This window comes from Athene cunicularia (assembly GCF_003259725.1).
Source record: "Athene cunicularia isolate RWA chromosome 2 unlocalized genomic scaffold, athCun1 chr2_part1, whole genome shotgun sequence".
Lineage (NCBI taxonomy): Eukaryota > Metazoa > Chordata > Aves > Strigiformes > Strigidae > Athene > Athene cunicularia.
This window is the reverse complement of record NW_020799095.1, coordinates 759694-774344: the sequence shown is the minus strand read 5'-3', so window position 1 is coordinate 774344 and position 14651 is coordinate 759694. Positions and strand designations below refer to the sequence as shown.

General features: G+C 45.7%; 2 protein-coding genes across 2 annotated transcripts in view; one reads left to right on the top strand and one right to left on the bottom strand.

Annotated features, from left to right (window-relative positions):
* OBSCN (obscurin, cytoskeletal calmodulin and titin-interacting RhoGEF) overlaps positions 1 to 8430 on the top strand; it is a 184822-nt gene extending 176392 nt beyond the window's left edge. The window contains exons 111-117 of the mRNA XM_026842630.1: positions 1673 to 1843; positions 3148 to 3268; positions 3855 to 4094; positions 4756 to 4979; positions 5408 to 5483; positions 5968 to 6117; positions 6254 to 8430. Coding sequence (XP_026698431.1) covers positions 1673 to 1843; positions 3148 to 3268; positions 3855 to 4094; positions 4756 to 4979; positions 5408 to 5483; positions 5968 to 6117; positions 6254 to 6431 — 1160 coding nt within the window. The 3' untranslated portion in view covers positions 6432 to 8430. The remainder of the gene's footprint in view (positions 1 to 1672; positions 1844 to 3147; positions 3269 to 3854; positions 4095 to 4755; positions 4980 to 5407; positions 5484 to 5967; positions 6118 to 6253) is intronic.
* A 2838-nt stretch (positions 8431 to 11268) lies between these two features.
* On the bottom strand, positions 11269 to 12804 carry LOC113476903 (5-beta-cholestane-3-alpha,7-alpha-diol 12-alpha-hydroxylase). The gene has a single exon (XM_026842903.1). It carries the CDS (start codon positions 12787 to 12789, stop codon positions 11269 to 11271), a length of 1521 nt encoding a protein of 506 aa, XP_026698704.1. The 5' UTR covers positions 12790 to 12804.
* Between the last annotated feature and the right edge of the window lie 1847 nt (positions 12805 to 14651).

The following is a 14651-nucleotide window of genomic DNA, read 5'->3' as shown; positions in this document are numbered from 1 at the left end:
CATTATACACTAATAATGTCCAGCAATAATGATCAGCAGACAATATCATCCTATACCCAGGCTTTCTGTGCAGTCTGTGGAGACAGATGGTCTGTCAAAAAGGCAATTCAACCTATGCTAAACAGCCATGCTTTCTTTTTCCATTGATTATGCAGGAGGCTTAGGCCGAACAGCCAGGAAAAGATGACAAAAGTTTGGCAAAACTGAATCAACCCTTTGATGTTCTCTTCCAAGATTTGGTCCAGAGCCTGACAAAATCAGTGGATGTTTTCTTGTTTAATTCCAAGAACTTTGAATCAAATCCCCAAGCCTGTTCCATCTCTCTTGGAACTGCATTTGCTGTTATGATTATGAATGCTATGTCTGATAGTAATTTCTACTGCAGTCACACATACACAGCCTTTTGGATTCAACTGCTCCATGTTTCAATTCTCCAAACATATATGCACTCCTTTCTGGATTGGCAGGAGCATGGGCAGCAGCTTTGCCTTTTCACTCTGTGGCTGGTGTCAGCCACTTTTCCTCCAACACAGCTTTCTTTGTTGTTATTCCTTTTGACACAACTGTAGGGCGAGACTTTGGGGAGGATACAAATGCAAGTTGTTCCAATTAGGAAGAAAAACACGAAACAACATCTACAATATTCCATTGCATTCTGTGTATTTGGCAGGAACATGCAAAGTGCTGCTTTCCTCAACACAGGAGATTTAAGATAATCAGAAAAAAAATTTTTCCTTGTTTTATCCATTATTTGGCTTTTGTACACTGCTTCTGCAGACACTCTGCTCTGTTTCTAAGCTGTATCTTCACTTCTTATACAAACGTACACCCTAATTCAACCCTGCAAAGTCATTGATACCTTTGTTTTGGGTGCCAAATATTGCTCGTCCTATGGTTTGAGGCTCTCTACCAGCGTTTATTTGAATGAAAGGATGGATTTAATCTCAGGCAATCTCAGGGAGTTGAGTTCAGCCTTGAGCACAGCAGCAATGGCGAAGTACGGGATACAGCATCATGTGAAATGAAGGATCATTAAATGTTTGCTAGTGATTTTATACTTCACACCTCAGTCCCATGAATAATGAGCCCAAAACATACCTACAATTTCAGTTCCCTGAGAAATCATCTGAGTTTCATAAAAGCTGAGTAAACCCACCAGTTTCAATCACTGGGTTTGCTAATATGGTGTTAGTGGATAGTTCTGTCCTCAAATTCCCTGCACCTCATGGTTTCAGTAGGATTGAAGACAGGGCCAAATGGAAAAATAATATATGTTTTTGCTAGGCTTTTGTTTGGAGTTTTTTGATGTATATTTGCATTAGAGATAGGTGCCATGAATTAGATAAACAGAAACTATACAGGAAAGTTCCACCATTCCTCTGAAACAATATTGCCACACCTTGGACTAATTAGATATAAACCAGCTCATTTCAGAAAAGATGAGTTTGGCACATGTACAGCGAGTGGCACCATGCACAAAAGTTGGCCAATAGCAAGCCAGTTTTTCCTTCACTCTACAAGATTTCACTGGTTCTTCCATATTCCAAGCATATAAGTAAAGCTGATTAAATAAAATCCCACCAAACCCCCAAAATTAAAAAAAAAACCCAAACCAACCCAGTGTGACCATCTTAATGAGTCCTAATCTCTCATCTGTCTTTCCTTGGTTAAGATGGGGAGTGGACGACTCTTGCTTCTGACATTGCTGACTGCTGCTACTATGCCAAAAATCTCTCCAAGGGATTTATCTACTGCTTCAGGATAGCCTGCACCAGTAAAGCAGGAAGGGGCCCTTACAGCAACCCATCTGCCAAAGTGAAAATCACTGGGAAAGATCAAATGGGTAAGATCAAATGACAAGAAAGCATTGTGGTTTTCCTGCATCAAAACAATTGCACCCTTTTGGATGCGGGTCCAGAAGTCAAGATCAAGTGAATCAAGGCCAAGTCCACTTGGCTCATGGTGGTTTAGGGCTTCTTTCTCTTTGGCTTTCTTATTTTAAAGTAAATTATTTTCTAATTCTGGACACAGTTAGGGGAATGTGTGTAAATACATAACAAAGAAATAATAAAATAATAACAATATGTAAATATAAACAATACATACATACATACATATAGGAATATAAAAATAAAACAAAAATCGGGAAACTATCAATTACCCACTGAAGACACACTCAGTTTTTGATGTGAGATCATGAGGAAACAGCTCTGGGCCAATGAATGTGCTACTGGAGGCACTGATCTGTTGCTATAGATCTGCCACTGGTGAAAGCCCTGGACCTGCTCTTTGTTATGGACTCAGCCTTAAGTTCAGTAGTTTATTTATTTATGTTCTGGTGTTTGCTACTAGGAATTATCACCCTACTGTGGTGCATTTTTCATCTGTATTTTGCCTCTGAAGTAAAGAAAGATCAAATTACTATTTTTTTCACCTGTCTGAATACTTTTCTACTATTCACGTGTTTTTGAAATTAAGAAACACATAACTCCAAAGCAAATATATATCCTTGTAGCAAAGGAAGTATCCCTTCTGCCAAGAAGTGGAAAGATGGTCTAAAGGGAATTTCCTCCCAGTGGAGAGGATTATTCTGTAAAACTCAGTTCACAGAGATATTTTTAACTCACCCTAAATCCTCTGCTTTCTCTTGGCCGAGGATTCATTAAGATATCTCAGCGTGCCCAGCTTTTACAAGCAGATGCTTGTGTCAAGGGCTGTTTTAATATTTCAGGGAGCACCCAGACACAACCACATGCCAGAAACTGAGCAACAAGTTTCAGCTGCTGCCTTGAAATACACAACTAAAAGAATTTTGTAATTCTTTGTCAGTGTCTTATCATGCCCTGATGACTTGTTATGTGAGAAGATGAGAACCAGTGGCTGAGCTGTTTGATATCATGCACACAATGTACAATCCAGCTCACAGTCTGGAGTGGTCACACGAGGGAATTACTGGGTAGACCATCCAGAATCTGTTGCATTCAAATAGCATTGTGTGCCACAGCTGGGAGGCAACCTGCAGACTTGTCTGGAGAAAGTTCTGCTGCCGCCTTTGTTGTTCATAGATAGTGGAGGGTGTCTCGGAGAGGCTCCAGTTTCCAGACAGAGGTGTTTTCCCATGTAATTCCTGTCACTTTTTCTCTGCAGAACTTCGTGCTGCAATGCAGAGCTTCCCATCAGCTGCTGCTGAAGAAGAGAGTGAAATAATCGCACCATCCGAGCCCTTCCCAACCTACCAAACCTATGCCTTCCAAACAGAGATCAAAAGGTAACGAATACATCTGAGCACTCAACCAGCCAGAGGGAAATGCCACATGTGGCTGGAGTTTAGACCAGTCGCTTTCATAAATGCACTGCTCACTAGTGTCACAGGGTTATGTTGAAAACACCTCCACAGCAATACATGTAAACCTGAGATCTTCATCTTGGTTTGGCAAGATTCAGGTGTGGATTTTCTGGGAGAGCAAAAGGGTCTGTGCTGGGCACCAGGGTAGCCCCTTAGTATATTGTGAAGTAAGCCCAGGGCTAACAAAGGCTCCTCTCCTTGCTGCATCAACCTTTGGAGCTATCAGTTTCAGACACAGGTTTGGGATTCAACTTTCTCTGCCTAAAAGATAGGCACCAAATTTGTTGCCAGCAGGGGGAGTTAAGCTCTCACTCCTGCAATTTAAAGTGACTGCACAATTTAGAGACACAGGAGGGTGTGCAAACTGTGACAATAGATGCAATAACTCCACACTGGGCATGGATGAAAAACACAGCATGGGCTCCTGGTGATCTTCAAGAACAAAAGCTCCTGGCTCTTCCAGGAGTAGCAGAGAGGTATAACTTGGCTTTCTGATTCTTTGTACCAGAGGGCGTTTCAGCATCGTCCGACAGTGCAGGGAAAAAGTAAGCGGCAAGACTTTAGCTGCTAAAATTATCCCTTACTGGCAAGAGGACAAGCAGACCGTGCTCCTGGAGTACCAAGTCCTGAGGAAGCTTCATCACACAAACATAGCTCAGCTGAAGGGAGCCTATGTCAGCCCACGGCACTTAGTGTTGATCCAGGAGATGTGCGTGGGACCAGAGCTACTCCATTCTTTGGCATTACGGTAATAACAACTGGAGGGAAGGGTTTTCCAGTCGGGGCTGGTGTAGGGAGCAAAACACTTACTTTCTTCTGCTGACAAACTGGATTATCTCTCTACATCTGTTCCAGTGTGCTGTCATTGCACATGGGATTTGTGATTCCTTTGTTATGCAACTTCTTGTGACATAAAAAAATTACTTACACTCCTTGCAGGGTTGGGGTAGGGGACAATTCAGGGTCACCCAGTCAAGATGTTGAAAGCAGTTTACAGTAGCTGATATGAAACCCCCTCTCCCATAACAAGGAGATTACTGTGGTTCAAGAAGCCTCACTTCTCCACATTATTTCTCACAAAAGCAGAAAATGGATCTGCTGAAATCCTCTGATTAAAGGAGAGGGAATGGTGGGCATCACATCTGTGTTCTGATGTCTGCACAGCCACTGCTTTCTCTGACATGCAGCTCTACATCCTCCTGAACTTCTTGCATCTGTAAACCTGACTCACAGTACCCACCAGCCTCTCTATGTACAACAGATGTGCAAAATGAATAGAGTTGCTTATTCTTGACTCTCAAAGGCCTCATGGGATTAGACATCCAGGGGAGGATGATAGTGGATGTAGAATTGTGCCCTTGGGCATGCAGATAGGACACCTCTGGTTTCTATCCCCTTTCTTCTACCAGGACATCCTACTCAGAAGTGGAGGTCCGAGATTACCTGTGGCAGATCCTCAGTGCTACTGAATACCTCCACGCACACAGCATCCTGCACTTGGATCTCAGATCTGAAAACATGATTATCACCGAGCCCAGCCTGCTGAAGCTCCTGGATTTTGGCAATGCACAGTTCTATACACAAGACAAAGTTATTACTATGGACAAGTGCACAGACTATGTTGAAACCATGGGTGAGTACAGAGTTCAGTAACAGCAGCCTTGGCCTTGTATGCAATCTTTTGTAAACAGAAAGACAGTCCATTGGTCAAGGCAGCAGTTGGCCTCAGCAAGCAAAGCCTCCCAGGTGCTGCCCTCCAGTAACAGTGTGAGTTTGTGGGTACAGCTAGTGGTGACAGCCATCCCACCGGCAGACCACAGAGGACAAAGACAGAGGTCACGGCCAACACCGCTCTGGTTGGCATGCATGTGTCCAGAGCTCAGGGACGTGATGTTCTCAAGGTTTCATTGCAGACACGAGGGTGTCTTACTCAGCCACCTTCCTGTACTAGAAACTTTTTCTTCTTCACTCTTGGGAAGGTAGCAAAGCATAACCCACTGCTTTTGTGCTGGTCTCAGTGCGTTGGAGAGGAGTCTGGCTCACACCAGTTTGCTTTTCTAGCTCCAGAACTCCTGACAGAGCAAGGAGCCCTCCCGCAAACTGACATCTGGTCCATCGGAATCACAGCTTTCATCATGTAAGTCAGTCTGTCATTTCCTGCCCTATGAGCAGCTTTAAAAGTGCAGTTTCAGAGTCATCAACTGGGAGAGATTGCATTGCCTCAGAGCCTTACCCTCAGTTATGCCCCCTCTCCTTGGTAATACACAGAAGGCTGTGTGACGGAGGGTATGGAGCTGGCTGCACCATGCAAGGATGCCCAGTCCCAATGATGTCTCTGAGTAGAGTAAGGAGGTTGTTTTATAACACAGCAGCTGCTGGCGTTTCTCATTCAGACTCATCTGAAAGGCGCCAGCTTTACCAAGAAAATTCACGTTACACCAAGAGGGAAAGCAGCCAAACTCATGAAACCAGCTGAAGAACAGTGGCCTCTGAGATTTTTCCTATATGATATCTCTGTGCATCACCATGACCCTCCTCTCACTGCTGGGTGAGAATTCCTGGGAGAAGGAGCATCTTAAGCTATGCCTGTCATGCTGATCAGTTCTCTTCTTTTGGGGCAGGTTGAGTGCCAACTACCCTGTCAGCTCCGATGTAGCCTGTGAGTTTCTGAGAGCAACCAGGAAGGGTAAAGTGAAGCTCACGCGATGCTACGCGGGTCTCTCCGGGGGAGCAGTGTCCTTTCTCCAGAGCACACTGTGTGCAAACCCCTGGTAAGATGGTCTCTGCTCTCCCAACAGCACAGTTGGTGCAGATCCTGGCTACCACCCCTTCTTTCTCTACATTTGCAAGGAGCCTCTTCACCCAGTACAGATCCCTGACTCAGCTTTTCACCTTTGTCTGCTCTAGGGGAAGGCCATCAGCCTCAGAGTGCCTTCAGAGCCCATGGCTTCAGGAGACAGGTTTGGACCACAGGCAGCAAGCACTGGTTACTTTCCCCACCACCAAACTGAGGAATTTCCTCACTGATCGGGAAAAGAAAAGGGATCTGCTGTGCTCGAAGTACGGCCTCATGATTGCACAGTGACGTGGATGTGGTGACAGGCGTGAATTGTCTCTCTCTCCCCTTCTGCACTTAGTGTTTTGTACCAAATAGTCCTGCCAAGTTGCTGTGCATCAGCTGAGCCGCGGTAACTGCTCCCTGTGAATGCAATTTAGCACAACTGAGCAAATGAATCCATATATGTGTATTGCCACAAGGTGAGAACAGAAATACAGACTGTTAATACGGCTCAGCTGACCAAAGGTAACTTGACACTATGTGTGTCACTTGGCTGCATGCTCCCTTGAATAACCAGGAAAGATTGGTGAATGGGACTAGCTACCAGCCCCAAGCAGCTCTGCAAATCCTTCCCTGAGGTCAGCAAGATTCTATGCGCGCAAATGCTGGGCACTGACTTCTGCCTCTGGCCCCAGGACGTGATCACCAGACCCGCTCTCAGATGTTACTGCATTGCTCATCCCACCGTGACCACCTCAACAAGGTCTGAGTGACTGGTGGGTTTCTCACCTGCCTCCAATCTAAAAGAATTCAATGACCAGTTATGAAGGGAAAATAGGAAAGAGTAAAGCACTTTCGGGGGGGGTGGGGGGGGCTAATATTAGACAGCAATATATCTTCAGGCTTTGGATTTAGAGGTCCAACTAGTTAAAGCTCTGAGCAGCCTGGCCTGAGCTGATAGCCAACCTTGCTTTGAGCAGAAGGTTGGTCCAGAGACATCCTGAGCTCCCTCCCAACCTGTCCAGTGATCCTATGTCTTTGCCAAGTGCCAGACACAAGGCTGCAGTAGTGAGACTCTGCTAGCATCCATCAGTGGTCAGGCTCAGCATGTCACTTACCTGGCCAAGTTCTCCACCATCCCCACGGGCCCGACTCTAGATTAACACGGGTCTAGAGGAGGGCTATTATTCTACCTGTGGAGCAGCAAGAGGCTGCAAAGGAAGGAGGTGTGTGCTACGTGTGTGACAGCGGTACCACAGAAGAGATTTTAACCAGGGCTTTTCATATTCTGTGTGGAAACTCTTTCCTGCCTAAGTCACAAGAAACAAGCAGAGACAGTTTCCGTGAAAGCAGCTTTGTAGCTTGACTTTGTAGCACAAGGTGTGTATGGGGAGGGTAATAGCAATGGGGTTTTCCAGTAACTGATACATTGCACATCCTACTCCTGAAAGAGGCCACAGCTTGCTTAGCTTTGAGAAAAGTTACTGTTTTCCCTGGGGCCCACGTTGACTCTCTGTATGCCTGTCCAGCTGGGCAGCCCAGCTCCTGCTCTCTTAGAGCCCGCTCCACTGCTCAGTGAGCTGTGTGGCTCCATGGAGGGTCACCAGTTCTCCATGGGCACCTCCACTGTCATGTCTGCAGAGTTGACCAAGCTCCTCAAAGGTTTCAGAGTTTGAAAACACCACAAAACTTGGCTTTGGGGGCATGTATTTGAAGTCTCCCATTAGACCTAGATGTCACATAGGATCCACATAGGCAGCCACTCACCTGTCTGACTGTATCTGCATCAATTATCTTAAAAATGTGTTAAAGAACAAACACACAGAAACAACTCTTGAAGAAACCAAGCTGTGACTTGGTCTATGGGCATCTCTGGGAAAGATGTTCCCTACGGTTGGCACATGGAGCATTTAGTTGTATGGCTTTCCCCACAAGTGGGGCTAAAACAGGCTTGTGCAGAAAGCCTCTCCTGAGCCCACCCAAGCTGTCAGGTGGTGGTGTGAGTGGTTCATTGCAGCCTTGCTTTGCTTCCCATCAGAAATGCTCTCCCATTCTGCCTGGCTTGACTGTGTTTGTCTCTGCGTCCTGCCTGCCACAAGGTATTTCTGCATATGCTGAGACTCATGGGAATAACTTGGCCACCAGACAGAAAAGGCAGCAAATGCAACAGTGGCCATGACCTAGTTACACGCAGATGTTGTACCACTACGAGACTTTGCTGCTCTTCTCTGGGGAGTGCATAGGCACAGCTACCAGGAGATGGGGCAGCAGTGTTGAGGGCAAATGCTGTGTGTTTTAATTCTTTTAAAAAATCCTGAACTTTGATGTTCCTCTTCCTCCTTCAAAATCCGCTTTCCTTTGCAATGGATGGTGATAGCTGTGTCATCGTTTTGTACTTATAACCTTTGAGTTTCTCTGAAGTGAATGATGTATCCACTGGTGCATCTGAGTTTCTTCAATTTTCCTTACAAGAAGCAGTAAGCAGAGGCTTTCTCAGAGCTGTATCTGGCTGTGTTTAGAGGAATGAGAACCGGAAAACAGTTCCTAATGCATTACAGTTTAATACTAGAAGTGATGCTGTTTAACCAGGGATTGTCTTTTCCAACACGTTTAACTCGTATTGTTCCAAACCTGAAGTGTGCAGCATCATGACTCTTTCCTTTGCAGTGTGCAGAGCAGGAACTGTAACTGAGAGCAGACACTGACTCAATAGATCATAAAGCTTTGAATGTCAAAGTAATATTGTCTTCACTATCCACTACAGAAGAGAAAACCAAAGTTTTAAGGCCAGACTCCATGCTCAGTTCTCTTGGGGGATAGAGAAGTTACACGAGACAGACACTACCATGAGGTCTGTCCCTCCAGTAAACTTTTCATGACCCTGGATTCCTTCCAATTTAACTTCTTTTACAAATACAATAAGGTTTCTATTGGCACAGGCTAGTTCTTTGCTCTTGCTGGTACACTTTGGGATTGAAAGCTCAGTGCCATCCAAGCATAAAACTGAATTGCAGATTAACTCATTTGGAGCTTTCACACTCTTCTGTGTATGACTCAAATGAAGTAATTTTTTTGTTGTTGTTGCTTCTCATAACTGCATGCATTTGAGCATGTCTGGGGTCTTTTATAGACTCAATACTGTTTGGTTAAATAAACCATTCTGACAAGGAAGTAAAGCCAGATTTTTCTGCTGAATCATTGTCATTGTCCTTATTTTTATATCCTACTCCCAAGCCTAGACCATGTTTGTGCAACACCCGTCCCTCAGCCCTCAACTCTGATCTGGGGTCCCTACAAGTGATAACCACAAATATACACTGTGCATTAGCAGTAAACAACCTTCATGCAAACCATCCACACAAAATATACTCTTGCTAGAGTATTGCCTTGGAGTGGGAACATCCCTTGGCCAGGGTGTCACTACGGCTCTGACCTGCCCAGCTATTCCGAGGCATTCCTGGGCATGGTTTGGAGCTGTCATACCGTTCACCAGAACATGGGAAGAGCTTCAGCTTAATTCTTGGTAGCAGAGCAAAGAAATGAACACACAGGTAACTAAAAAGAGGGGAGAACTGTAGAGGGAACATGGAAGTTGTGAAAAGCTGCTGGAATTGTTAATGGGAGTATTTATTGTCACAGTCAGGCCTTGTGCAGTGACAAGTAGTTTTTGGTTTTCCTTGCCTCTGCCACAGCTGCTTGATAGCTTCTTCCTAAATTTCCACACTGGCTAACGACCAGTCTGGCAATACGCAATAGTTTGCCCTCAATATGCAGTTACAACATAACCCTGTCCTTTGCAGGATAGATTAGTATCTGGCTTTGATGCTTGGGCACATGTGAAATTGTTTGAGTTTCATTCCTTGATCATACATAATCTCCAAAGTCCAAGGTTAGTGTCAGTGTTAAAATGCTGTGTTTTATCTTCTGAGTGATGTCAGAGCCCTAATTATTGAAAGAAAAAAAAAAAAAAAAAAAAAAAAAAAAAAGAAAAGCTTAGAGCAAAGATTTATTGTGCATTGGATTTGGTGGATAAAACAGATGTTTGGGGGCTCATAAGGTTGCAGTGGCTGTAGCCTGTAAGGGGCTGAAGTTGTTTTTTCATGCCCCACATTGGTTTTCTATCTCCTTCTCATCACCCTATCCCATTCCTTATAGCCGCTTTGGGCCTTTGCAGAGTATGGGGTTGAAATTTGGATTGGAGGTGGCACTTTCTAGTAGGCATCTCCTGGGAACGCCATCGGCCCATGGGGATCAAGGAGAGGGTAGAGGACCGTCAAGACGCTAGGAGCTCACCTCCCCATCAAGGTTCAGGCACTGTACCCCAGACACCCATCCCCAGCTGCCGACACCACAGACACATGGGACCTCCAACTCATGGTCTGGAGTTTAAGGAAAGGAACTTAATAAGACAATAGAACAGACTGTGCTGATCAGGTGCAGGGTGTGACCAGACAAGTGTATGGACCAGCTGCCTATTTAATCACAACCAGCCATTTTTTTCCCCTTACCCCTCTATTTTTCTCCCCAAATCACCTAAATCCCTCCTTTTCCCCACCTTTGGTTCTTCCCTTAAACATTCCATCATAAAATCAGTGCAATCCCAAAAGGCTCTTCCCCTGCCTACCATAAGATGTGCCCCCTCCCCTGACAGCAATCCCCCTTAGTCCAGATGGTGATCCCAAGGACACATTTCAATGGGCCTCACACCGGGATTATGGGTCTGATGGCTCCACTGGGACAGTCCTGGGAGGGACCTGGACAAAATACTCATTCCTTGGAAGCCCTTAATTTGGGTTCCCACCTGCTGGTATGCCCTTGTGCTCCTCTGGGCTAGTGCAGATGGGCTTTTGATGGGCTGATGACCCCCATGATGAGGCTGGCAAGTAGCCTGGCAGGGTACTATTTGTCTCTCTGTGCTCCTTTATGGGTGTGCAGGTGAGCTGTTACCACATAACCCAACACCAGAATAACTGGAGACACAGAACAGCGATACATGTCAAGGAGGCAAAGAGAAAAAGCCATGATAACCATTAAGCAAACAAGATCATTAGTGTTGGTGCCACACCAATCTGATAACCATGGGATCACACAATTTATTTCACAGATAACACCAGAACAAACAATGCAACAAGGACATCTCAAATCAAAAGCGTGGTCGGTATCTGAAGCAAACATCACGAACAGGCTGCATCGTCCCGAATCCCCAGCGGCTGATGTCTATCGCTGGGATCTCCTCCTCTTTGTTGACCAGTTCCAGGTCATAGTGACTTAGCATCAAGAACACAAACAGTTTCATTTCAGCTACAGCAAAGAACCGCCCAGGGCAGATAGATACTCCTGATCCCCAAGGCATGTTGAAGTATTTCAGCCTCTTCCCATTTTTGTAGAAAACTTTCTTGGTGCCATCTGGGTTTACAAAGCGGTCATACTTAAATTCATTAGGCTTGGGGTGAATTTCTGGGTTCATCTGCACAGAGATATGCGGGAACAGAGCCACCCTGTCTCCCTTGCGGAGAGTGTACTCTGTTCCGCTGCTTGTCTTAAGTCTGGTGTCCTGGAGGACTGCTCTGATCAGTATTGGGGCTGCAACCAGCCTTAGGGTCTCCTCCAGAGCACTGTCCAGAAGAGGAGTCTGGTTTAACATCTCCCTAGTGATGTCAATTGGTGGGCTCCCTGGCTTCACTTCCTGGCCATGCTCCCTCAAGACTTTAGCTACTTCATCCCTCACAGCCTTCATAGCTTCTGGATGTTTCATTAGATACAAGAGTAGCCAGAAAGCAGTTGGACCCGTATTGCCTTGGGATGCCCAGAGGAGCATAAACATGAAGCGTTCCTGCATGTACTTGGGGACACCGTTTTCTGCCATAAGCTGGTATTGATCACTTATCCACCCACTGATATTGTCCTTCTTCATGGACAGCATGCTCCAGAAGAACCTCTTCAGCCGTTCAGCTTCCATTTTGTCCTTGGGAGGCAACACAGAATAGGCTAGGCGAGGGAAGAGGCGGTCGTACTTCCGAAACTCGTGGAACAGCTGGTTAGAGTGGATGCGATCTTGCTCATTAGCTTTCTCTGTGTCATCTGCCCCTTGGTGTGGCTCAGTGCCATACAGAGACAGGTACCCGGCTCTGAAGACGATGTTGTAGCAGTAGTGGAAGAGGTTATCTTCTTGCCACGCTCGCTTCTCCTCTCCTGGGCTCAGACTGAAGAGCATCAGCTTCTGAAAGTTCTTCAGTGTGGATTGTGTTATGACAGTGAGTCCGTCTCCCATCAGATGCTTTATGCTCGCCGAATGTATTATGCTATGGTTGGCTTCAATGGGCTTGTAGCCAAAAACCTGCAGGACCAGTTTATATGCAAAAGTCCTAAAGTCCAGTTTAGATCGTGATTCCTTCATGATGGCTCCAAAGCAGAAGGGGTCCATCACAAAGGTGAAATAATAGCCTCCGATCAGTACTGTGAAAATATCCCCGTGCTTTCTCTGCATCCTTTTTAGAAACTCCGCGCTGTCCTTTCTGAAATCTAGCACGTAACCCAGCCAGGGAATGGTACCTTTGTCCAGAGGTGGCTCATCAGGTCTCCGTCTCCGAAACACACCCAGGAGGTAGAGCCCACCAAGCAGTGATGCTATCAAGGTACAGAGGAGAATCGCCCAGAGTGCCATGAGAGCTCTGAACCTGTCCAGGAGCTTAGGCTAGAGCTAGGCTGGGGCGGGAACATGCTTTTTATTCCCATCCAGCAGCTGATACAGACGCACAGCTGACCACCCCTGTCCCCATTGGCAGCAAGTATTTGCCTTTCCCTGTGGAGCTCTCCAGTGTGTACTTCTCCCTTGATGAACAGAGATTTTTAAGGTGGAAGGTGCATTATAATCAAGTTGGAGTTACCGGGCTGCTGTGTAAGGTAGATGGGTTTTGGCACACACTCTGCAGCAGCTTAAGCAAATTCCCTTTTCTAGGCTGCATGAAGCCCAGTTTTTGAAAAAGAGGGTTCAGAGAATTTCACTCAGTGATTTCTGCCTTTAAGACCAGGCGACAGACACATGCTGCAGGAAGAGTGGATGTCAGAAATGCTGCTGGAAATGAGCTCAGGACCGGGTAAGGGGGTTAGAGCTAAGCTAATTTGGTCTCAAAAGCCAAGAGAAAGAAAGGTCTCCGATATTCTGATGTTCTCCAACACAGAGTACCCCATAAGTGCTTTGCCAATGAACAGTGCTAACTCATACAAGGGCAAAACAAAGCAGGTCTGCTTCCCCTGCGAGTGATGAGGGCTTGAATCAGTTGCATTTGATTTGCACCAAATGAGTCCGGAGTCTGCAAACAGCCAAGCCCCGCTCCTAACTGGACAGCAGCAGCACCCAGATACACAACAGCACTTTCTTCTATGCCAATGTATGTGCACCCAATGCTTGGCAGGTGCAAATCAGTTGTGTCCCCTCCAGCCAGCAGAGCACCCTGGCTCTCTGCCCTCCTGCTCTCACCTCTGTACCTGGCAGTTTTACCCATCTTCCCCTCTGCTTCTTGATCCCTCCTGCTCCCCACTCACCAGATGGGGTTCAGGGACGATGCCAGGGACCCTGTGCCCCATCCAGCACCATGCCTCTGGGTGCTGCCACCCTGATCTGTGCAGCCAGTCACCACAGCCTCTGCCCCAGCCGCTGGCACCTGGACCTCACAGCACCCTCACAGAGAATAGAGTGACAACATATGGAAAGAGAATTAGGAAAAAGTATTTAATAAGGTGACAGGACAGACTGCTGAGAGAAGGTGCAGGACACACTTCTTACACACAACCAGCCCTTTTTATACTCCCCTCATTTCCCCCACCTTTTCCCTTCCCCTCATAAGTTTTGCACAGTCCCACAAGACCTCCTCTGTATGGGATCACAGTCTTCATCTTAAGGTTCTGCTTCCCTGTTGCTCTCCCACATTCCTTCACAGTGACCTGACCCACAAAGTGAACGCCACATCATAGTATCAGCTACATATTTATTCAGCTTTTTTTTTTAAAAAAAAAAAAAAAAAGAAAGCTCCTAGCCTTACAATTTTGGAAACATGTTGTAGCAATGTTGACAAGAAAAATGACAGCAACAAAAACAAATCCACCATTCTTGATCAACTCAAAGCCCTTCTCAGTCCGGTAACCTTGGCTAGCAACAAAACTAAGGCAATGAGTCTTTCCTCTTTTGTTATTAATTTTAATTTGTACAATTCTAGTCAACTCCCATGCTCAATAGGTTTCCAGGCCGGAAAAGGCCCATTTAAGGTTCAAGAGTATTTGGGGTGAACAGTACCTTTTAATAAATGTCAGTAAACAAGTAACCTTGAACTTTAAAGATAATAAGGATTGCCTAACAGCTATCGTCTGTTCAAGGCCATGCGCTCACTCCATGCTGTTGCAAAGCCAATATTTATGTAAAGACAGTATCCATGGATCTTTTCTATCCTGTCAAAATGGACCTTGAGGAAGGCAAATACCTCCACTACTGTTCTGCTGAGCTCTTTTTTTTTTTTTTTTTTTTTTGCT

Coding starts and splice junctions, on each gene's coding strand:
- LOC113476903 (XM_026842903.1), bottom strand. CDS start 12,789: ATGGCACTCTGGGCGATTCTCCTCTGTACCTTGATAGCATCACTGCTT.